Below are 23,909 nucleotides of genomic sequence, written 5' to 3' on the forward strand. Positions count from 1 at the left end.
AAAATAAACATAAAGTCAGTGATTTACGGTGGCAAATTATCGAAAAAATACCGCAAGGTATGAATGAAGCCTTGAATAGAAAGCGGTTGTTACAACGCACATCCTTTAGGATTAGCGAGCTTGACACAATCTTCCCGAACGGTTTGAATGAATTGTTAAGTTTTAGTGCTTATTTATAAAATCTGTAATACCGGTTTTGTGTTGTTGAGGTATATACTTTAGCTGTTTTTTGATTCTGGTGTGAACTACGCGCTGGAGGTGGGTTGATTGACTCAGGTGTGTCTACCTCATTAATACAAACAGGTACAGAGGCTCAGTACGCATGACTAAGGGGGCGTACACCGAAACGTAGCGTCAGACCTCTGGATCCGATCAGTGGTGTGTAAGATCTCTGCCAGACGGTCAGCTTGTAACATCGAAGCCGTGCGAAGTGAGAGGAAAAAACTTGCAATCAATAAAGAAACATGCTTTGAAGCTACGAAGTAGTAAGTGAATCTTCTTTGCATTGAATGAAGTAAAGCTGTGCATACACCATACCCATATTACTGATAAAATTTAATTGAAAAGTTAACATTGTATTTACTTTTCAAATCTATGTGCCAATATTGTCTTGCTCCCCTGACAGTCTTTGTCTACTCTACCGCAGAGAATCACTAGCCATAGTTGTAACGTGTCATGATCATTTACGTCACTATGGTGAAGAAAACAAAGACCAGTGGGAAATCGGGGAATAATTGGGGAGTGAATGGATGGGTATTTAAAAGGCAAATAAAAAACGTATTAAAAAAAATGTCAGCTGATTTTCTAAGTTTTTATTTGCATGGGAACCAGGAGGAAAAAAAAACACAGAGAAGAATTAGAATGCAAAAATTTGCAACTTTTCCTGTGTTTTGGACCCATTCCAAGTTTTGGCTAAAAATACTGACTGAAATGCTAAATGATTAGTTAATATTGTTCTGATTTTCAGCTCAAAGAAGAGTCCTGGTTGCTCCAAAATGTTTCCATTTAAGAATTATGGAGGCCACTGAGGAACATTTTGAACTCTTCTTCAGATCTGTGTCTTCACACAGTCATGTATGAGTTCTACAGGCAGTTCTTTCCTTCCCATGGCTTGGTTTTTGCTCTGATATACATTGCCATCTGTGAGACCTTATATAGACAGGGCTGACAGTAAATGACAATGAGTTCTCTAGTAGGCACTAGAGATGAGCGAACTTACAGTAAATTCGATTCGTCACGAACTTCTTGGCTCGGCAGTTGATGACTTATCCTGCATAAATGAGTTCAGCTTTCAGGTGCTCCCGTGGGCTGGAAAAGGTGGATACAGTCCTAGGAGACTCTTTCCTAGGACTAGCACCTGAAAGCTGAACTAATTTATGCAGGATAAGTCATCAACTGCCGAGCCAAGAAGTTCGTGACGAATCGAATTTACTGTAAGTTCGCTCATCTCTAGTAGGCACCGAGTGCGCACTCATCGCCTACTAGATGTCCCTTTTTTTATATACTGCACAGTTCTCTCTGAAACTCAAGCTCTACTGGTTTGCGTCTGCATCACTCGGATGAACAACAAGGCTGCTGACCCTTAACCCAGGCCCATTTTGGCCTTAAGGACCAGACCAATTTTATTTTTGCATTTTTGTTTTTTCCTCCTCGCCTTCGAAAAATCATGACTCTTTTATATTTCCATCCACAGACCCATATGAGGGCTTGTTTTTTGCGTCACCAATTGTACTTTGTAATTACAGCAACCAAACAAATATTATTTAAATGGAAAAATTTAAAAGAAAACCGCAATTTTGCAAATTTTGGAAGGTTTTGTTTTTACGCTGTACATTTCCTGGTAAAAATGACATGTTTTCTTTATTCTGTTGGTCAATATGAGTAAAATGATACCCATGTTATATGCTTTTCTATAATTGTACTGCTTAAAAAAAAAAACTCAAACCATTTTAACAAAATTAGTATGCTTGAAATAGCCCTTTATATGGGGCAGTATGAGGGCTCATTTTTTGCGCCATGATCTGTAGTTTTTCTCATTACCACTTTTGCTTTGGTTTTACTTTTTATACATTTTTAATAAATTTTTTTTGGAATAAAATGTGACAAAAAAGCAGCAATTTTGGACTTTTTTATTTTTGTACGTTTACGCCGTTCACCATACAGGATAATTAACAATATATTTTAATAGTTCAGACTTTTATGCACGTGGCAATACCAAATATGTGGTAAGTTTTTTGGGGGGATAAAATGGGAAAACGGATGTTTTACTTTTTTATTGGGGGAGGGGATTTTTCATATTTTCTTTACTTTTTTATTTTAAATTTTTTTACTTTACTATTACTATTTTTTTTTTTTTTTTTACACTTTAATAGTCCCCATAGGAATCATTTGATTACTAATACTGTTCAGTGCTATGCATAGGACATAGCACTGATTAGTGTTATCTCTGAACTTCTGCTCTGGTCTGCTCGATCTCAGACCAGAGCAGAAGACCCCGGGAGACAACCGGAGGCAGGTGAGGGGACCTCCTGCTGCCATGCTGGATGATCAGATCCCCGCGGCATCGCTGCGGGCGATCCGATCATCCATTCAAAGTACCGCACTGCCACAGATGCCGTGATCTGTATTGATCACAGCATCTGAGGGATTAATGGCAGACATCCGCGCATGACATGGCAGCTCATAAATGTATGTTATGGTGTGTTAAGTACCATGGCACCATGACGTACATTTACGTCCATTGTCCTTAAGGGGTTAAAGGGGTACTCCGGTGAAAACCTTTTTTCTTTTAAATCTACTGGTGGCAGAAAGTTAAACATATTTGTAAATTACTTCTATTAAAAAATCTTAATCCTTCCAGTACTTATTAGCTGCTGAATGCTACAGAGGAAATTCCTTTCTTTTTGGAACACTGATATCACGAACACAATACTCTCTGCTGACATCTCTGTTCATTTTAGCAACCATGCATAGCAGCCATATGCTAAGGGCAGCATGGTGGCTCAGTGGTTAGCACTGCTGCCTTGCAGTGCTGGGAACTTGGGTTCAAATCCCACTAAGGACAACAATAAATAAAGCATTATTATTATTATTATTATTATAATGTCAGCAGAGAGAACTGTGCTCGTGATGTCATCAGAGAGCATTCCAAAAAGAAAAGAATTTCCTCTGTAGTATTCAGCAGCTAATAAGTACAGGAAGGATTAAGATTTTTAATAGAAGTAATTTACAAATATGTTTAACTTTCTGCCACCAGTTGATTTAAAAGAAAAAAGGTTTTCACCAGAGTACCCCTTTAAACGGGTGCCAGAAAGTTAAACAGATCTGTAAATTACTCAATCCTAAATTACTCACTGTAAAAATCTCAATCCTTTCAGCACTTATTAGCAGCTGTATGCTACACAGGAAATTCTTTTTTGTCTTGTCCACAGTGCTCTCTGCTGACACCTCTGTCCGCGTCGGGAACTGTCCAGAGCAGCATAGGTTTGCTATGGGGATTTTCTCATGCTCTGGACAGTTACTGATACAGGCATCAGGTGTCAGCAGAGAGCACTTTGGACAAGACAAAAAAGAAATTCAAAAAGAAAATAATTTCCTCTATAGCATACAGCTGCTAAAAATTACTGGAATGGTAAAGATTTTTAAATAGAAGTAATTTACAAATCTGTTTAACTTTCTGGCACCAGTTGATTTAAAAAAAAAAATTCCACAGGAGTACCCCTTTAACTCCATTACTATGTGCTCTAAGCACAACACTGTCCGGTAAGGAGCCACCTCTACCCCTTTACTTTGGGCATTCCTGCTGTTAGGGGCTTTACTAGGGGCACACGCATATTTTTTCTGTTTACCTTACAAGAGTAATGAGAAAACCCCAGAGCTAAATTTTTAATTGTCATATTTTTAGTTATTCTTCTTTAGGAAATTTGCAAAAAGTTCAAAAATTCAGTTTTCACTCATTGAGGGGTAAATTGCAGAAAGATTAAGAAAAACGTTATTTTTATTTTTTATTTTAGCACAAGGCTGCAATATAGCAAAATGTGAAATAGTTTGAAAGGGTCTGAAAACTTTCCATATGCATTTACAACAGTCAGCCACCTCTGGACACTAAGAGCTCAGCGATATGTGCAAAACATCCTACGGCCACATGTGTTGCCCTGAAAGAGCTTCCAAGTAGCATTTTTTCAGTAGGATAATATTCGCCCACATGCCAGAATGTCACTGCCAGCAGGGCCGCCATCAGGGGGGTACAACCCATACTCCTGTAAGGGGCCCGGAGCTTCAGGGAGGCCCGACCGACCCTGTCCTTTTTTTGCTTCTCAGTGAGTCACTGCGTCTGTCACTCACTGACCGCTGGGGGCCGCCACTGTCCACTGCATGCTGACTGATTGACTGACAACATACAGTCAGCCAATTAGTCAGAATGCAGCAGCCACACATACCTCCGGGGCTGGCGGTCACTGCCTCTTTAAATCTGCAGTGGCCGGCGGGAGGTCCCCCTCCCCGCCCACTCGCTGGTAAAAAACAAGCACTTTTCACACTGCTGCTGTCCAACTTCCGCTCTGAGCTGTATACAGTTCAGAGCAGGCCATGGCCTCTGCCCCGACGCAGGCGCCGATGACATCAATCATCGGCGCCTGCCCTATGGAGAAGATAGGACGCGACCCGGCTGTTGAAGATCGCTGCGTGGGAAATGGTGTGTATCTTTTTTTGTTTGTTATTTTTTTGTACGCAAGGGGGGGGGATGTATGGGAACCACACACATCATGTTACACCTGTGTGCCTCCAGCTGTTGCAAAACTACACTCCCAGCATACCCAAAGGCTGTCAGGGCATGCTGGGAGTTGTAGTTTTGCAACAGCTGGAGGCACACTAGTTGGGAAATACTGTCCTAGCCTATTCAGCATACACCATCATGTTACACCAGTGTTTCCCAACCAGTGTGCCTCCAGCTGTTGCAAAACTACAAATCCCAGCATGCCCTGAACAGCCTTTGGGCATGCTGGGAGTGTAGTTTTGCAACAGCTGGAGGCACACTGGTTGGGAAACACTGTGCTAGCATATTCAGCATACACATTATGTTAAACCAGTGTTTCCCAACCAGTGTGCCTCCAGCTGTTGCAAAATTACAAGACACCCTGGTTGAGAAACACTGTATTACCCATGCTACTTTATGAGAGATTTATTCCACCACCTGCTGCCTACCTACCTGAGTGTATTCCCACCTACGTATCTACCTGTCTTACTGTCTTCCTACCTAGCTACCTACCGGGCAATCTAGTACACTAACTAGCTACCTACCTGCCTACCTGGCAACCTAGCTAACTACCTACCTACATGACTTCATACCTACCTGGCAATCTATCTACCTACCTGGCTATACCTACCTGTTTTTTATACCTGACTACCTACCTTGCTATCTTTCTACCAAACTACCTGCCAACCTAGCAACCTACCTATTTGGGTACCTGGCTATTTCTCTACCTAACTACCTTGCAACCTAACTGCATACCTACCTGGCTGTCTTCCTTCCTACCTACCTACCTTACTGGTTAGCTACCTACCACACTATCCAGGGAAATTTTTTGCATGGCGGATATTGGAATTTGTATAGTGGTTTTTATTCAACAACAATATAGGGGTATTAGTCAGTAGTAATGGTAGTTATCATGGTGTGGCGGAATTATATGTCCCTTGTATTGTGGTGTTATTAGTGATACTGGCCTGCGTATAGTGGCTTTTATTTCCTTACAGTATTCACTACAAAATTAATACAGAGTGGCGATATTATTTTATGTTTCTAAGCCCGATACTAAGATCAAATCTAGTGTTTGCCGTGGGAAGCAGGGGGGGGGAGCCCAGACTACAAGCTGTGTAAGGGGCCCCAAAATTTCTGATGGCAGCCCTGACTGCCAGACACTTCTAAGGCCTGCCAAATGCCCAGATTTTTGGCCAATCAAGCATTTATGGCAAGGCAGCTGGGATGCCAGCTGCAATATGTAATGAGGGTAACAGGATCTACAGGCCCAGCTGCAACATCTTTGGTCAAATGTTCAGTGGGATGCCATATGAAACCTTTATGCCTCCATGCCCAATTATATCTCATCTTGTATCCAGGCTAGAGGCACCCAAAAGGGTACTAGAGCCTCTGTCCAATTGTACAGTTTAACCTAAGGAACCTATAATTTCACTCTTAAATTGTAATCACTTACATAGGTCATCATCATATAACATTTCATTTTATTCCAACAACTCCTTCTTGGTTCCTTTTTGTTTTTTGTCACTGAGCGTATTTAATAGTGAAAATAAAAAATTGAACAAAATAAAATAATTAAAATAAAATTAGAGAATGTGCACATTACCCAGATTTGTAATAACTCTCAGAAATAACTAGGTTACATTGAGCTATGAATCATTATCTGTCATTATCTACTTGTGATAGTGAAGCCAAGAGTGCTGAATTGGGAGTGAGGTAAACAGGTCTGTTCTTGGTATTCAAGCAGCTGCACACAAACGCCCCCACACCAAGGACCCCCAACTGCTAGATAACTGAAGATGTAGAGGTGACATTGCTAAATTGCATCTCGTCAAACTTTCACGGAGCTCAACCTTCCATCATTTTAAAGACACAAAACATGAATGAAAGATGAGTTTAGTTTTGTGTCTACTTATTCTATTCAGCTGTTCCAGAGTGTAAGGCTAGGATGACACTGCGGAAATTCCAAGCGCAATTCCGCTTAGAAATTATGATCCGAAATTACAGTGCAGCAGAATCCCATTCCTGCCAATGGGATTCCACTACACAGTGCAGACTATGATATTTTAGCGGTGGACGTTCTGAGCCAGTTGCTGGACATTTATGTGGCCTGACATGTCACACTGCACTGAGCTTATGGCCGACCACAGCGATGTCCCACCTTGGCCGGTGATAGGCTGAATGCCAGTGCCAGTGTCAAGCCAGGCCTCCTTCCTAGTGCACAGGCCCATTACATCACACTGTAGCTGAGTCTATTACCGGCCGAAGCAGGACATCACTGTTGCCTGCAATTAGCTCAATGCAGTGGGACATGTCAGGCACCAGAACGCAGAAGAAGACCGGGGCCGAAAGATGGAAGATGGATTCCGGAAGCACCGTGGCCAGGAGGTAAGTTAAAGTTTGCTATTTTTCTTGTGGCAGCCTGGGCAGAAACCTTTTTTTTTTTTTTTTTTTTTTTTTTAACTCTGGATAACCCCTTTAACTTTTGCACCAACCTTTCTGAATCACATTGTACTATACATTACTAAACAACTGTTTATTCAAAGTGTATGTATGAGCGGGATGTTCCACCACTTTAATTTAGCAGTTTCCATAACTGCCCATAGAGTTGTATAGAGCAGCACACTCAAGTGACACTTCATATAGACTCATTCTGATTTATATAGACTCATTCTAATTGTCTTAATATGTGATAAAGACCATCCATTAAATTATAATGATCAGCTCTTAAATGCATATGTACCATACAAGGGCACCAAAAATCTGCTGCCATGGGGCCATCGGTGAGAGGAGGCCTAGCTGGTCACATCTCCATTGGTAGTAGGTGAGCAGAGCTTGTGCGGCAGTCCCCTCTGCAAACAGGGGGTGGAAAATTGGTGCAGGGGTCAAAAAAGGCCCCCTCTGTCCTGACAAAATCTTACAGCCCAACATGGGGCCCAAATTATCCTTTCCTCTGGGGCCTCTTTACTTCTCAGTACACCACTGGTTTATAATGTATGTAAATGTATTAAAAGCACTCACTGAACTGGGATAAAAGTTTATTTAGCTTCATTATGTGTATTTAACACCTGAATACATTAATCCATCTTAAGAGCAACACGAACAATATCCCATATACCTTATTACTCTTAGATCCATACATAAATTTATATAACTGTCCAGAAATCCATTACTGGCTGGTACCATACACAGCTAGACTTCAATGAGTAATTTTTTTTCTATTATCAACATTATTTAAGTCAAGTGCTGTAATAGATGAATATGTCCTTTTTGTATATTTCATCGGTTGCTAATGCACAATTGTGTAAGACTGAAAGACTGTAGTAAGTAATGTTCCTGCAAAGATAATTGGCTTTGCTGACAAAGAAAGAGGGCTATGTATTCAATTAGATGTTACCATGGCAAGTCAGAGGGAATCATTGATGGAAGTGCATAACTTAATGTGCTCTTTATAGTTGCGCTCAAAAGTTTGCATACTCTTGGAGAGTTGGCTAAATATGTACAATTAAAAAAGAAAAACAACATGACTGGGCATGCCAAACATGTTTTTTAATTTGCTGGCAACATGGTAACAAACATCTTCAGGGCAAGTCTATGGTCATCTTGAAATGCACGTTTGAGATTTCCCCAGATTTCTGATGTAGCCGCTGGAGGGTCAACATGGCCTTGTGCTTAGGTTCACTGTTGTGCTTAAACCCTTAACGACGCAGGACGTATATTTACGTCCTGCGCCGGCTCCCGCGATATGAAGCGGGATCGCGCCGCGATCCTGCATCATATCGCGTCGGTCCTAGCACTCATCAACGGCCGGGACCCGCGGCTAATACCAGACATCGCTGATCGCGGCGATGTGCGGTATTAACCCTTTAGAAGCGGCGGTCAAAGCTGACCGCCGCTTCTAAAGTGAAAGTGAAAGTGACCCGGCTGCTCAGTAAAAAAAAGTGTTAATAAAGGTCATTTAACCCCCTTCCCTAATAAAAGTGTGAATCACCCCCCTTTTCCCATAAAAAAAATAAAAGTGTAAAAAAATAAAAAATAAACATATGTGGTATCGCCGCGTGTGTAAATGTCTGAACTATAAAAATATATCATTAATTAAACCGCACGGTCAATGGCGTACGCGCAAAAAAATTCCAAAGTTCAAAAAGCGCATTTTTGGTCACTTTCTATATCATTAAAAAATGAATAAAAAGTGATCAAAAAGTCTGATCAAAACAAAAATCATACCGATAAAAACTTCAGATAACGGCGCAAAAAATGATTTTTAAATAAAAGTGATCTACAAACCTGTTTAACTTTCTTGCACCAGTTGATTTGAAAAAACTTTTTTTTCCACCGGAGTTCCCCTTTAAATGATCTTTATTCACTTTTTTTTACTTTTTTTTTGCAGTACTATAGCTCCCATAGGGATCTATAACACTGCACACACTGATCTTTATCATTGATCACTGGTTTCTCATAGGTAACCAGTGATCGATGATTCTGCCGCTTGACTGCTCATGTCTGGATCTCAGGCACTGAGCAGTCATTCTGCGATCGGACAGTGAGGAGGCAGGTAGGGATCCTCCAGCTGTCCTGTAAGCTGTTCGGGATGCCGCGATTTCGCCGCGGCTATCCCGAACAGCTCACTGAGTTAACCGGCATGCTTTCACTTTCGATGCGGCGTTCAACTTTGAACGTCCCACCTAAAGGGTTAATAGCGTGCGGCACCGCGATCAATGCCACATGCTATTAGCCACGGGTCCCACCCATAGGTCCCACCCATAGCGGGCCCGACCCGCTATGACGTGGGGCCACGCCGTGGCCATGCGTTATAGATCGGGAGCGGACTCATGACGTAAGGTTACGTCATTGGTCCTGAACAGGTTAAACAGATTCGTAAATTAATACTAAAAGAGAAAAAGAAAAAGAAATGGTGCAGCTCACAATTTCTACACTGACCGAGGTCTAATGGGCATACACCTATACCCAAGGTGTAAACAATATAAATACATCTATTTTGCCCGACCTCAAGGAAAGTGTACAGGATTTTTTAAAAATAAGAAGAATAATGAAATTATTGAAAACCGTGCTTCAATTGTAATATATATTCTTTACTTTATTAAAATTATCAGTATCTAATAAACTATCTTCACACAGGGCCCTTGTGTGAAAAATAAAATAGACAGTTCACAATTATTAATAAAACATTAGACATAAAAAATTAGACATAAAAAATTATTGCCACTAGTAAATAATTATTCATTAGATCCTGTTGAGAATGTTCAAATAATGTTGTAACAACCAGCGGCCATAAATGTCACTAAATGGTTAACACAGGTTGTTGCCTGGTTATTTGATCTTAAATGTTCAGATATTTCAGAAATGTTTCAAAGTTATTACAAATGTAGCGCTGTAGCCTAAGTGTAGAGCACTGTAGCACAGGTGGCAGAATGTTTTACCAGTCTCTGGATAGTCGTCCGCTGTAGATGGAATTAGGGTACTGGCGTTCCTCCCAGAGTTGCAGGAGTTGAGCGCTGGCTTGCGCTGGCGATGGCAGGTCTGGTCTGTGCCGGACCAATGGAAAGCAGCTCCCTGATGGTAGTACTCACTGCTGTTGGTAGTTGGCAAAACCATGAGGGGTCAGCGTGTGACATCACTGGTAACCGGCTGGAGGCAAACGCTGGAGACAGAGGCTGGGACCAGAAGTTGTGTGTGCTCACTTGATGGAATAGGCTGGGCTACCAGGTAACGCCCGGAAATGGATAGCCTTAGCGATAACTGTTATGATGGCACAAATCCAAATTGATGTATTGGTGCTGTGTTCAGGATCGGTAGTGGCAGATAAAATCAGGACTAGACGCGTTTCAGGGCACTGGGGTCACGGCCCTTTCCTCAGTAGTCATGTTTGTTACTGTGAAGTGTCATCTTTTTATAGAGGCACGGATTTTCTATTTGCAAGAAACAGTCAAAACCAAAAATGGCAACAAAAATACAGAGAGTGTGTACCAGTCCTCTAGGGATAGCAGAGAGAATAGAAAAAGAAAAAAGAAAATAGAAGAGAGAGAATGAAGAAGAAGAAAGGGGGGGAAAGTGACAAAGAGTGAGGAGTAAATAATTAGATATAGATATGGATAAATAAATGGATATATAAACGAAAATCTGAGAATAATCAAAATATGACAATTTATTAAAAAAAGATAATAATGTACAACTGGGCAGGGACCTTGCTCAGGTGTACCAAACAATAATAAAATGGCTAAAAATACTAAAAAAACTAAAAAAAATGTTTAAATAGAGAGATATTAATCCATCCTGGTGTTGAAAATTATGCTGTCATAGATGGATATAGATCAGCACTAAATTGTATCAAAGTTCAGTATGTAGCAGAGTTCAATAAAGTTCAGATGTAACAATTGTCAGAGTTCAATGCAGTTCAATGGTAATAGGGGAAATAGTTGTCGACTTTACAAAAGTAGATTGAATATGACCTACAGTGCACTGTGGAGTTGATAGTAAATATTAGATACCTTGTATCCAGGTGTTTAGCATGGTAAAAGCAGCGAGTCTCCCTCAGAGTGGCATTCTCCGTGGATGTGGGGATCCGTGCTCGTGTGGTCCTGCGCCTGGCCGTCCTACGGCAGCAGATGTAGCTGGTGGTGACAGATAGTCACAGTGGCTCGGTGCAGCTACCGGCCCTTAGATGTCAGCAGTGGCAGCAGTGATGGCCGCAGCAGATGCAGTGGTGGAATCTGGGGACCCGGCTAGTGGTCCGACCGGTAGGTCTATCAGAATGGTTGGAGAACTGCGCTCCGTACAACAGGAGAAGGTAGGCGGTCAGCGTCCCTCGTTTGAATTGCGCGCGAGCCGCACAGTGGGCATTCAAGTGCGGTGCTCCAGCGCTGTCAAGAGTGGAAGTAGTGCAAATATGGATGGGATATCTCAAATAATGATTGGAATAAGAGGCTATACGCGTTTCACGGCTTACTGCCGCATTCCTCAGTAGGCAAAAATATCTGAATAATAATGGAATTCTCAGGCATATATACATGGATCACAATTACGTCATATAGAGAAAGGGAAAGTGGAAAACATGGAAAAGACAGAAGAGAGAAAAGAGAGAAAGAAAAAGACCATGTAGATAATTGTAACATAATTTCACTAGGAGAACCTGTCGGGATATGAAATAAATGTATTAAAATGTGTGGAGTAAATCAAAAAGCGCAAAAGTAGCTGAAAAATAACTGTGTGCGTGTGATCACACATGTTAAATTATGTTAATCATAATCATTTATCCCCTCCTTTCTTATATATATTTTAACATAATTTAAAAATCCTGTACACTTTCCTTGAGGTTGGGCAAAATAGATTTATTTATATTGTTTACACCTTGGGTATAGGTGTATGCCCATTAGACCTCGGTCAGTGTAGAAATTGTGAGCTGCACTATTTCTTTTTCTCTTTTAGTATTAATTTCTTTATACCTAGTGTGAACGTGCTCCAATTTTAATATGAACATTTGGTCACATTTGGAAAGCAAGAAGCAGTCAATAAATAGGTTTAAATTTTGCAGCTCCCAATCAAATCTGCAAAATGAACAGAGTGATGCACTAATTATCCAGACATGCAAAAAATTGGAGAATGTCATGTCGAGAAGGCTGAGGAACCAATGGGAAATAAAAAGCCTATCTCACCTTCTTGACATTGATATGGTTCCAAAAGGGTTAAGTTTGTTTAAAACCCCTGCCCGGGATCTGGAGGGGGAAAATTTTAATAAAAAATGGAACTCTACACTAAAAGAGTACTCTAGGGGTTTGGTCAAGTTAGTAATTGAACGGAGACAGGAACTATTACAACAACTAGATATACAGATCAATCAAATTATAATTGACATCGAAAAATTTGACCAAAAGCCCAGAGTACTCAAAACAACAAGAATATATTTGCAAGAGTTTAGATAAATTAGAGGCTGAAATTATTAGCAGAAAGAATAAAAAATTAGCATGGCAGACACATAAAAAGGTTGAAAGTGAACAAAATGCAGAGGAGGTACAACTATGTAATATTCCCACACAAAACAAATATGCCCCACTAGAAAAAGATTTTTTAGGGGTCAATCCACAATACAAAAAAACTAATTATGTAAGAGAACAATATCACAAGAACTCTCCATACAGATACACCCATCGTCCATATGGGGAAAGAAAGAACAGTCCATACAATTCATACCAAAACTATCACACAAAAAAATATCCATACCAAAACAAATACCAACAGAAGCAATATTACAATCAAGTACAGTGCAGGGAGACACCAATAATTCAGATCCCAAAAATTCCACAGAAAGCACAAATAGTATCAGCAGAGATTCACCCAGCACCACAACAAATAGTAGGAACCCCGAAAAAAAGAGGGTGAGCAGAAGATATAGACATAGACACAATGAACCAAATTCAACCACCACAAAAAATAGGGAGACAATAAATAATTCATCCATTATTAATTTGAGTGACTATAAATTGACATTAGCCTAGGAATCTCTTCTTAACAAGGGCCTAAAATACGCGCCATCCCATTCATTAAACAACAATCTACTCACAACAATTTTAGGGGAACCCTCCTAGGGGAACCCTTAAACTAAGTACCCCCCAATTTAAAATGTACCTTTTATTAATCCATTTAAAATGTAAACTGTAATATACATAATTGTGTGATTCTACAAGTTGATGTAATGACACCACCACTAACTTTAAAACCACAGTTGCCACCGGACTCCTTGACTCCTGTACTTGTCTTTTATAAGCTCTTGAATACTACAGAGTGAGCATTTTGAAAGCTCAATCTCCTACCTATTGGGAGCCGGTGGCTACTGCTTATTAAAATCACCAAAAATTAGCCAGCCCTTCCAACGTTTCACTGGCACCCCAGCTTCGTCAGGAAAGTATGGTGGCTAATTCCCATCCACCATCAGTTAAAAAACGATCAATTTCTTGGATATAGAGATAAGAGCTGACCGGGATAAATTAATCTGCAACACATACCAAAAACCCACTGCTAGAAATAGCTATATAGGGTATAACAGCTGTCATCTACCCAGATGGTTAGCGAATGTCCCCAAAGGACAGTTTCGCAGATTAAAAAGAAATTGTATACAGGAAGACAAATTCCTGGAGGAAGCTGTCAATCTCACCAATTAATTTAAAGAAAATAATTATCCTGGTCAGCTCTTAGAACAATCCCTTGAATCAGTTAAACAGTTAGATAGGTCCATATTTTTTATGGAAAAAGAAAAAAAAATTATCCTGGAAGTGATTTTGGAGGAAAAATAGTAATTACATTCAATAAATCCTACAAAAAAGTAGAAAAATTCATAAAATAAATCGGTGGTCTACTGCCATTACATCCCCCAATTGTCTATCCTCGAGCTCCCAACTTGGGCATTTCAGTGGCCCCATCCATCAAACCACCAACCATGAAAAAACAGAATGACTCTGGGCTTAGTATGAAGGGCTTTGTTCACTGTGGCTCCTGTGCTAATTGTAATAAAACAAACGGTCCAAAAAAAGTAACAGAAATTCATTCATGTACTAACTCTTTCAAATGGAAAATAGAGGACTTTATATCATGCAATACTAAGGGTGTTCTATATCTCATAGAATGTGAGTGTAGAAAACAATACATTGGACGTACAAAAAAAACTCTAAAAATGTGAATTGCTGAGCATTTAAATAACATCAAGAATAAGAATTTAAAACACCCACTTTCAGCACATTTTATCACAACACACAATAGCAATCTGAGTTCCCTCTCCTTTACAGGTCTCCAAATAATAAAAAAAGATTGGAGGGGAGGTAGCTATATGATAAAGATGTCGCGTGCAGAAAGCAAAAAGATCTTTGAATTTGCCACCTTGGAACCAGGTGGATTAAACTCCACTTTTGAGCTGTTTGGATTTTTATAGTGGGTGCACTTGGTCATGTGGGACGCCCCTGTTTACTGGGGGTGCCCTTCATGGCCGACTGTAACCCCTGTGGTGCATCACAACTCTGCTGTATTCTTTGTGTTTTTATATCATGTTTTATATCACACATTATTATCCTGTCCATAGTTAATTTATTATTTCTTTATTCCTATTGTTATTTTTTATTTACCGGATTATTTCATTTTTATTTAAATTTTTACTCTTATTTCAAATCTCATTTTAATTGTATTACTATCTTTATTTTCATTTTTATTTCTATTTCTATTTTTATTATTTCATTTCTATTATTATTTTTCTCAATCTTTATTTTTATTTATTATTTTTATTTTCTCATTTCTACTGTATTTTTCTCTAGCATCCTCTTTCCTATCTTATGTCTATCCATAATCATATGTTTTTATTTTTATTAGTACTATTATGTATTTTGAACAGAAATTTATGTCTAGTTCCAGTATAGGATTGTCCTGGATTTATTATTTAAATTATTTTTATTTTTAATTAAAATTTTATTTCTATCTTTATTTGCATTTTTATTTTTACTTTCATCTTCATTTTTATTATTATTATTGCTATTACGAACCTGCTACTGTTACTTGATAACTATGATTATTCCACTATTATTGGATAGATAATGTAATATATGTTATTTCAATATCATATAGTTTTCCAAAGCTGGAGGTGGCTGCGTTGCCCTGCCCGGACGGTGTTCACACTGTCCAATGTGTGGATGCCGTCCTGGCCGTTCGGGGTAGCCATCTCCTGGCCGTACCGTTCATTAGAAATATATTACGGCCTGCTGTTACTGACGGCTTCTTGTTTCGCATTCTGGTTTTCTATATTTGTTGCATGCTGTTCACACTGTGTAGTATTTGTTACACTGTGAGCGGTTCCGCCGGCCGACCAGGGCGATATTCACACTGATTAGCGTGTGGCTGCCGCCATGGTCATTCCGGATGTCCCGCTCCAGTGGTCCATTTTAGGTTTTTACTGTTTCTTGCAAATAGAAAATCCATGCCTCTATAAAAAGATGACACTTCACAGTAACAAACATGACTACTGAGGAAAGGGCCGTGACCCCAGTGCCCTGAAACGCGTCTAGTCCTGATTTTATCTGCCACTACTGATCCTGAACACAGCGCCAATACATCAATTTGGATTTGTGCCATCATAACAGTTATTGCTACGGCTATCCATTTCCGGGCGTTACCCGGTAGCCCAGCCTATTCCATCAAGTGAGCACGCACAGCTTCTGGTCCCAGCCTCTGTCTCCAGCGTTTGCCTCCAGCCGGTTACCAGTGACGTCACACGCTGACCCCACGAGGTTTTGCCAATTACCAACAGCAGTGAGTACTACCATCAGCGAGCGGCTCTCCATCGGTCCGGCGCAGACCAGACCAGCCATTGCCAGGGCAAGCCAGCGCTCAACTCCTGCACCTCTGGGAGGATCGCTGGTATCCTAAAACATTCTGCCACCTGTGCTATAGTGCTCTACACTTAGGCTACAGTGCTACATTTGTAATAACTTTGAAACATTTCTGAAATATCTGAACATTCAGAAACATTTTGAAACATCTGAACATTTAAAGGGTACCTCTCATCAAAATTTTTTTTGATATATTATAGATTAATGTATGCAGAATAACTTCACAATTGCATGTTATAAAAAAATATGCTTCTTTGTATTTAATTTTCCACTTTGAAGAAATGACCACTAGGGGTCTCCCTACCAGTCCTGGCAGCAAGCATTTCAGACTCATGCTGGAGTCCTAAACACTACGAGCTGCCAGTCTGCTTTGTTCACAAAGGAGAACACTCAGAGCTGCCAGCCTGCTTTGTTCACAGCCTGTTTGGCTGTGAACAAAGCAGGCTGGCAGCTCTGAGTGTTTAGGACTCCAGCATGAGTCAGAAATGCTTGCTGACAGGACTGATCGGGAAAAATACAATAGAAATAAGCATATTTTTCATTAACATGCTATTGGAAAGTTATTCAACATTCATTAATCTAAAATATATCAAAAGTTTATTTGATGAGAGGTACCCTTTAAGATCAAATAACCAGGCAACAACCTGTGTTAACCATTTAGTGACATTTATGGACTCTATTTTTCACACAAGGGCCCTGTGTGAAGATAGTTTATTAGATACTGATAATTTTAATAAAGTAAAGAATATATATTACAATTGAAGCACGGTTTTCAATAATTTAATTATTCTTCTTATTTTTTAAAAATCCTGTAGGTCGGGCAAAATAGATTTATTTAGATTTGTAAATTACTTCTATTTAAAAAAAAATTCCAGTACTTATAAGCTGCTGTATGTTCCAGATGAAGTTCTTTTCTTTTTGAATTTCTATTCTGTCTGACCACAGTGCTCTCTGCTGACACCTCTGTCCATGTTTGCTAGGGGGATTTGCTCATTCTCTGTGCAGTTCCTGACATGGACAGAGGTGTCAGCAGAGAGCACTGTGGTCAGACACAAAAGAAATTCAAAAAGAAAACAACTTTCTCTGTAGCATACAGCATCTGATAAGTACTGGAAGGATTAAGATTTTTAACAATGTAATTTACAAATCTGTTTAACTTTCTTGCACCAGTTGATTTAAAAAACAAAAAAAATGTTTTTCCACCGGAGTAACCCCTGTAATTACTGTTTTAACATATGTATGTCTGCAAGTCCAAACATTCAAGGGTATGTAAACTTTTGATCAGGACCAATTGGGTGATTTATGTTATCATTTTGAAGGAGCCAAAGGAGCCAAACAACTATGTGATAATAAATGGCTTTAGGATAATAAATGGCTTTATGTGATCCCTTTCCTTAAATAAAAAAAAAAAATTTTTTTTTGCACATTCAGTAATATTTTCTAAATCAATGCCAAAATTACAACATTTTTGCTAGTTTATGCGAACTTTTAAGCACAACTGTACGTGTCTTTATGCCAGACATAACATACATGGGCATATGCAGGTGCTTGAAGAGTAGATGTGTGGAAATATGGGCTGAGCTCAATGTAGGACATCTAAAAATACCCCTAGACTAGAAGTTTGAGCAGTGCTAAAATAAAGCATCTTATAGTGGACAAAGGATTGCCCAGCTTGTCAGAGATTTCTTAACTCCTTCCACTTTGTTAATTTTTTACAATGTGTCCACTTTTATAATCTTGATTTACACTACTGCCACATTTCCCCAAATATGTATCTTACCTACAGACTTAAAAACGGTTGTTTTATCTGAAAGAGCAGGTTTTGTTCCGTTAAGTATTTCACCAATTTCACCAAAAATGGACGCCTAAATGACAAAAGAAGACCAGCAAGTTTAAAACAAATATACAAATCAAAAGAATGTTCAAGTGTTCTTCTGCTTCTAAGTCACCAATGGAAAAAAATATATGAAACGCTCAACTACCATACATATTCAAATCAGGCAACCAGCTTAAAAGTATCCCTAGTATAACAAAAAATGTGCTCAGTAATATTAAACTCAAAATTTAAAGAATTATTTTCAGACATCAACCCGTTTTATCATAAGATAACTTGAAAGTAAACATCTTCCATAGTCACTGCTGTCTACAAAATTTTTGTAAAGAGATCTTACCCCAGATAGCACAATATCCCCAGACTCCTTTTGGCTGGCTTCCCTGGTGTCCACATACAACACACAATTCTTCATAAGAGTATCATCTAGTTCTCTCCAGTCTGGCCGGCAAGCACCAAGAGCTGAAACAAAACATAAAAAACATCTTTTTTTATGCAAAGAGTTACCCCCATCTTAACAAAAATGTTGACATGTCACACAGAAATATCAAAAGTTTTGATTGGTAGGGGTCTTGGTGCTAAAACCTCCACAATCCCTAGATCTCGCATGTCCATGTGCCTCATTCCCTGGCTTGCCACTCAGTCTGACAGGCTTGAGACAGGCTTCATTATAAGCCTAAGTAGCCCTTCTCCTGCAGTGATTCTGATGGAGCAGTGAGGTGGAGAGAGAAGTAAAGAGCTGCCTATATCTTGTGATTGTGGGGGGTCTCAACACTGCCCCCACACCACTTAACCCAAAATCAAAATATTTGACAAGACACTTAAAAATGCACTACATTCTGAATAAACTCATATTCTCTCATAGTGGCTACATATATGCACTCTAAACTGTCCTTTACTACTGGAATTGAAAACACTAACACCATCCCCATCCTCCTGCCCCTATCCCGGTTCGGCAGCTCGCCATGTCGGCCGGCCGGGCCAGCAGTGCGAGAGCCTGGAGCGGGAGGCAGAGACTAAAGCCGCTCGGCCTCCGGCTTCTATTTTTGTGCCCTGCTCACCTTTAGTTGCCTCACTCAGGACGTCCCTGCCACCAGTGAAGTGCTGTACAATTACGCACATCGGCCTCGTATTGACGTTCGCTCACGTCATGCTGCTTCCATGTCTATTTTGCTTGGGCCCCCCAAATTCCTTCAAACAGCCCTGCCTGACATGGACAGGGGTGTCAGCAGAGAGCACTGTTGTCAGACAGACAAATTCAAAAAAATGTCTGTGTTTTATACAGCAACTGATAAGTACTGGAAGGTTAAAAAATTTTAATAGAAGTAATTTACCAATCTGTTTAACTTTCAGGCACCAGTTGATTTGAAAACATTTGTTTTCTACTTGTTTCCACCAAAGTTCCTCTTTAAGTTGAGAGCTCAGTCTCTCTATCCCTTTCTTTACTTCCATCTCTCATGCTTCAACCTGTGTTTTCATTCTTTTTTTACTCTTTCACTCACACTGCTGCAAGGGGAATGTAATATTATATGGCAGCCATTGATTTAAAGAGCTGTTGTCATAGTGAATGAGTGCCTGAATGAGAGCCCTTCTTACATTATTCTGACTCTTGAGTCTTAAGTGTCATAAGGATATGGTTTACGGCTTAGGGTGTTCTTCACGAGACGAACTGATCAACCAAGGATTTCTTCCTCTCCCTGCAGTAAGCTGGACTTAGTCACTGGCTATGAGGGCACTTGTGTTCTAGACCTGCATCAATGGCTGTCAAGGATCCTGCTCACAATTTAGACACCTGCATTGTTCAGTTTCATTACTGCATCCTCATAGAGCAGAGTAATGAAAGCGATGACAATGCTGATGTCTGACATCAATGATGCCGGATAACCCTCATTAACTATTATCAAGTCAGTTGGGTTTTTGTCAAAGTGTACATCATTTTACCATACAAAATAGCACTGAATGCATTAAAACCTGGACTGGCCAGAAAGGGAAAGAAAGGCCCCACTACCACCCAAACTCATTCCATAAACATCCAGGCTTGAAAACAGACTAAACCAAAGTCCTCAGCAGCTACGGTCTGCTTGGGATTCAACTATTCTTAGATTCCTCATATCTCAGCTTCCTAAAACCTGGCAGCTACCTGTGACAAGCACCTTGGAGACATTTAGCGATCCCTGACCACCATTCCAGTCACTATATCATGCAAAGAAAAAACATTTGCAAAAGGTTAAAAAAAATTAGTTCTGGCATGTCATATAGAAATGTTAATAGATAAAATCATTGACATCATCTTGGATCCTCACAGATTCTTATAATAAAAAGACAGCAGCAAATAACAACTTTACCTCTGTTCATGTATTTTGAACAATAGACATACTGGAAACATAGACATACAAAGAAGAGCATTATTGAAATCATGATACTTTATCAGAAACTGTCAAAAGCATCAAATGGCACAGAAGGGGTTTGACTGCTGCTACAGAACACTGCTGTCTCCTTATTTTCCATTTTATATTACTTTCCCCAGGAGACAACAGTATTAACACTGTACCGTTTATGTGTGCACCCGGCTTGACCCAATCCCCGAAAAGAACCGGCTCTGTAGACATTGTAGCTGTGATAATCACATCTGCATCATTCACCGCTTCTTGGGCGGTAGAACAAACACGAATGTTTCCTTCTACAGATTTTGCAAATTTTTCAGCTTTATCTCTTGTGCGGCTCCAAATCCTGACCTTAGTGGCAAGGAGAATAAAAAAAAGTGTATTATGAGCAGTAGTTTTAAGATTATGCTTTATGCTTTGATAAAAGAATACTGCCACTGGGAAAACAGTCTGATCACTATAAAAGAGAATATACCCCCCAGACTTAAAGGGGTACTCCGCCCCTAGACATCTTATCCCCTATCCAAAAGATAGGGGATAAGATGTATGATCACGGGGGTCCCGATGCTGGGGATCCCAGCGATCTCCATGCTGCTTAGCGCCAGAGGCTCGTGACGTCACGGCCGCACCCTGCTCGTGATGTCACGACCATGCCCCCTCAATGCAAGTCTATGGGACAGGGCATGACGGCAGTCACGCCCCCTCCCATAGACTTGCATTGAGGGGTGTGGCCGTGACGTCACTGTGACATCACTAGCCTCCGCCTGCATCACCAGAAATCCAGCAGGGAGTGATGTTCACTTGGGCACCGGATGTCTGGGGTGCCACAGCAGAGATCCAGGGGATCCCCAGCGACAGGACCCCCACGATCAGACATCGTATCCCCTATCCAAATAGGGGAGAAGATGTCTAGGGGAGGGGTACCCCGTTAAAGGAAAACACTATTCATTGCATGATGACTTTTCTGGATACCACTGAAAATCCTACTTACAGATCTGAACAGAAAAATATAAATGCCCTTTTTACAGGGTAAATTTCCCTGTGTGTCTCGGAGATAAAAACCACTTGCAGTTACAATGTAAATAACATGCAAAACTAAAACACCAAAAGGGGTTAGCTCAAAGCACACTACGGTGTGAAATGTAAGAAATACATAAAAAGGTTAGCTAGATATCTTTTATCTAGTTGTCCAGTTACATTATCAATTACAATTTCCTTTACTACACTTCACTATGAAAGAAATTCCAGTTTCTGAGAAATAAGAGAAATCAAAAATTTCCAGCATTTTATCAAGACCATGTATAACATTGCTGTCAAGATGTCAGAGCTAGTTGTGAATAGAAGCAGGTGTACAGGTGAAAATTACCAGGCAGGACCTATCAGTGTATGATGACGGATGAGATATGTTCACTAAACCTGACTTGAGTGACAAAGCTGTCTGAGTGACAACGTTTGAATTATATTAATGTTTAGTATGATATCTGAATGATTAAAAAATGTATATGTATATATTTATCTTGTCTTATGTCAAGGATATGAATTCTTTTTTTCTAGCTAATGTATACTTTCTTTACTGAGCTGAGAATTATTACACTAGTAGGGTTGTGATATTCCCAGCACAATTCACTAGTTATCTTATGCTCTACAATGTGCTGTGCAACCCAGATCAGATGAGATAACATTGGGGGGGATTATTCAAACCCCCTTGTGTGTAAACTGCGCCAGATTTGTTGAAAAGGTTAATCTATTTAAAAAGGGTGGGGCTTAAAGGAGAAGTAACATGGGGAAAAAAAGTACGGGGCCCTGGCTGTCCCCAAGAGTGGCTCATCACGTCCCCCGCACAAAGTGGGGGCTGCTGCGCCCCTTCCATATATGTCTATCGGGAAAGCCGTTCAGCTATCTCTGGCACTCCCATAGAGATATATGGAGTGGCCGTGGCAGGCCCCGCTTCGTGTGGGGGTCGTGACGCACATCTCCTGGGGAGAGCAGGACCCCGTACAAGGGATCGCAGGGGGTCCTAGCAGGGGGTCCCAGCAGTCGGACCCCCATGATAAATGTATCCTCTCTCTGTTGGATAGGGAATAAGTTTTTCCCCCCATGATATATCTCCTTTAGGATACGTTCACACGTACGCAGATTTGATGCACAGGATTTGATGCACAGGATTTTCTGCTGCAGATTTCAATGTAAACTAAATGACTGAGCACGGCTTCTAATCTGCAGTTACAAATCCTGTGCATCAAATCTGCGCAGGATCCTGTACGTGTGAACACACCCTTAATGTGCACCACATTTTCAAAAGTCTGGAACACAAAAAAAAAAAAAAAACCTCCTTAACAACAAGACCTAAGAGGTGGTGTGGACTGAGCACACAGTGTAAGATGCGCCAGATTTTCAGTCACTGTTCAAAATATCTGGCAAAATATTAGACTGCCTTGTATAAGTAAAACTTAACAAGTTTTTGAATATATCCCCCTGTGCTTTAAAGGAATACAACATTCTTTTTCTCCCCAAACTCTATAGTAATGTCATGATATGGTTTCTAGTAACATGCATGGAGTTAGGTAAAAATAGTAGAGGCCCCTACACACTATCTTCTCAACTGTCCAACATGCTCTCTAGAAAAAAGCAGATCGCTCCACGCTTTGTGGGAGGGTTTAAAATGTAACAACTTGTGGTCAGAAGTTAGATCCTTTAAGACGAGGCACAGAAAGATTCCATTAACTCCTCTGAACATGCTTGTCCCCCCAAAAAATAAAAAAAAATTAAAAAATAAAGGATGCAGTAGGGATGGAAAGAATTTATCGAAATTTTTTTTTTTTATACTAAATTTTAATTCATTTTTAAACAGGGACCAATTTATGTTGGTGGGCAGGGACCTAATAATAAAAATGTAGAAAGTGGCCATTTAAATGTAAAAATATTATATTTTTTATAATGAATTTATTTAAAATTTTTATTAGTAATGTATTTTAATAATGTGTTTAATAAAGTGTATGTGTTCCACTTTTTTCCCTCTGTTTTTTACATTTTTTAAGTTGTACCACTACTCCCAGCATGGTCCATGATGAGAGTAGTAGTACCTGTACTAATAGACAGATTTCCACAGGTGTCACCCCTGAAACCCAATGCAATCGTCCTATCTATTTTAGAGATCTGGAGCGGCTCTATACAGCGCTCGCATCTCTGCTCTATACTACGGCCGTCCATTGATGGGAATAGAAATTCACATCACTCATTCTTATTTTCCCCCCAGAGTGGGGATTGGTCGGATGGTGGCAGCCAATCACCGCTCTCAAGGGGAAATATGAATGAGTGATGTTCTATTCATATCACTGGCCTGCCGGAGCATAGGGCAGAGATGCGCTGTAGAGAGCTGCTCCGCATCTCTGCAATAGATAGGATGATCACATCGGGTGTCAGGAGTGACACCCGCTGTGATCTGTCCTTAACTGCAGGTACTACTGCTCCTAACATAGCTCCATGCTGGGAGCTGTAGTACCTGCATTAATACCGTAGAAAAATCGCAGATCCTCCTGTATAATGTATAGATGCGG

At 40.2% G+C, this 23,909-nt stretch overlaps 1 protein-coding gene across 2 annotated transcripts in view; it reads right to left on the reverse strand.

Moving 5' to 3' along the window:
* CRYM (crystallin mu) overlaps window positions 1-23,909 on the reverse strand; it is a 71,040-nt gene that overhangs the window by 17,068 nt on the left and 30,063 nt on the right. For both annotated transcript variants that reach the window (XM_056536254.1, XM_056536253.1), the window contains 3 exons: window positions 20,520-20,703; window positions 18,309-18,430; window positions 17,918-18,002 (listed from right to left, as the gene is read on the reverse strand). In XM_056536254.1, coding sequence (XP_056392229.1) covers window positions 17,918-18,002; window positions 18,309-18,430; window positions 20,520-20,703 — 391 coding nt within the window. The remainder of the gene's footprint in view (window positions 1-17,917; window positions 18,003-18,308; window positions 18,431-20,519; window positions 20,704-23,909) is intronic.

Source organism: Hyla sarda, chromosome 8, assembly GCF_029499605.1.
Source record: "Hyla sarda isolate aHylSar1 chromosome 8, aHylSar1.hap1, whole genome shotgun sequence".
Lineage (NCBI taxonomy): Eukaryota > Metazoa > Chordata > Amphibia > Anura > Hylidae > Hyla > Hyla sarda.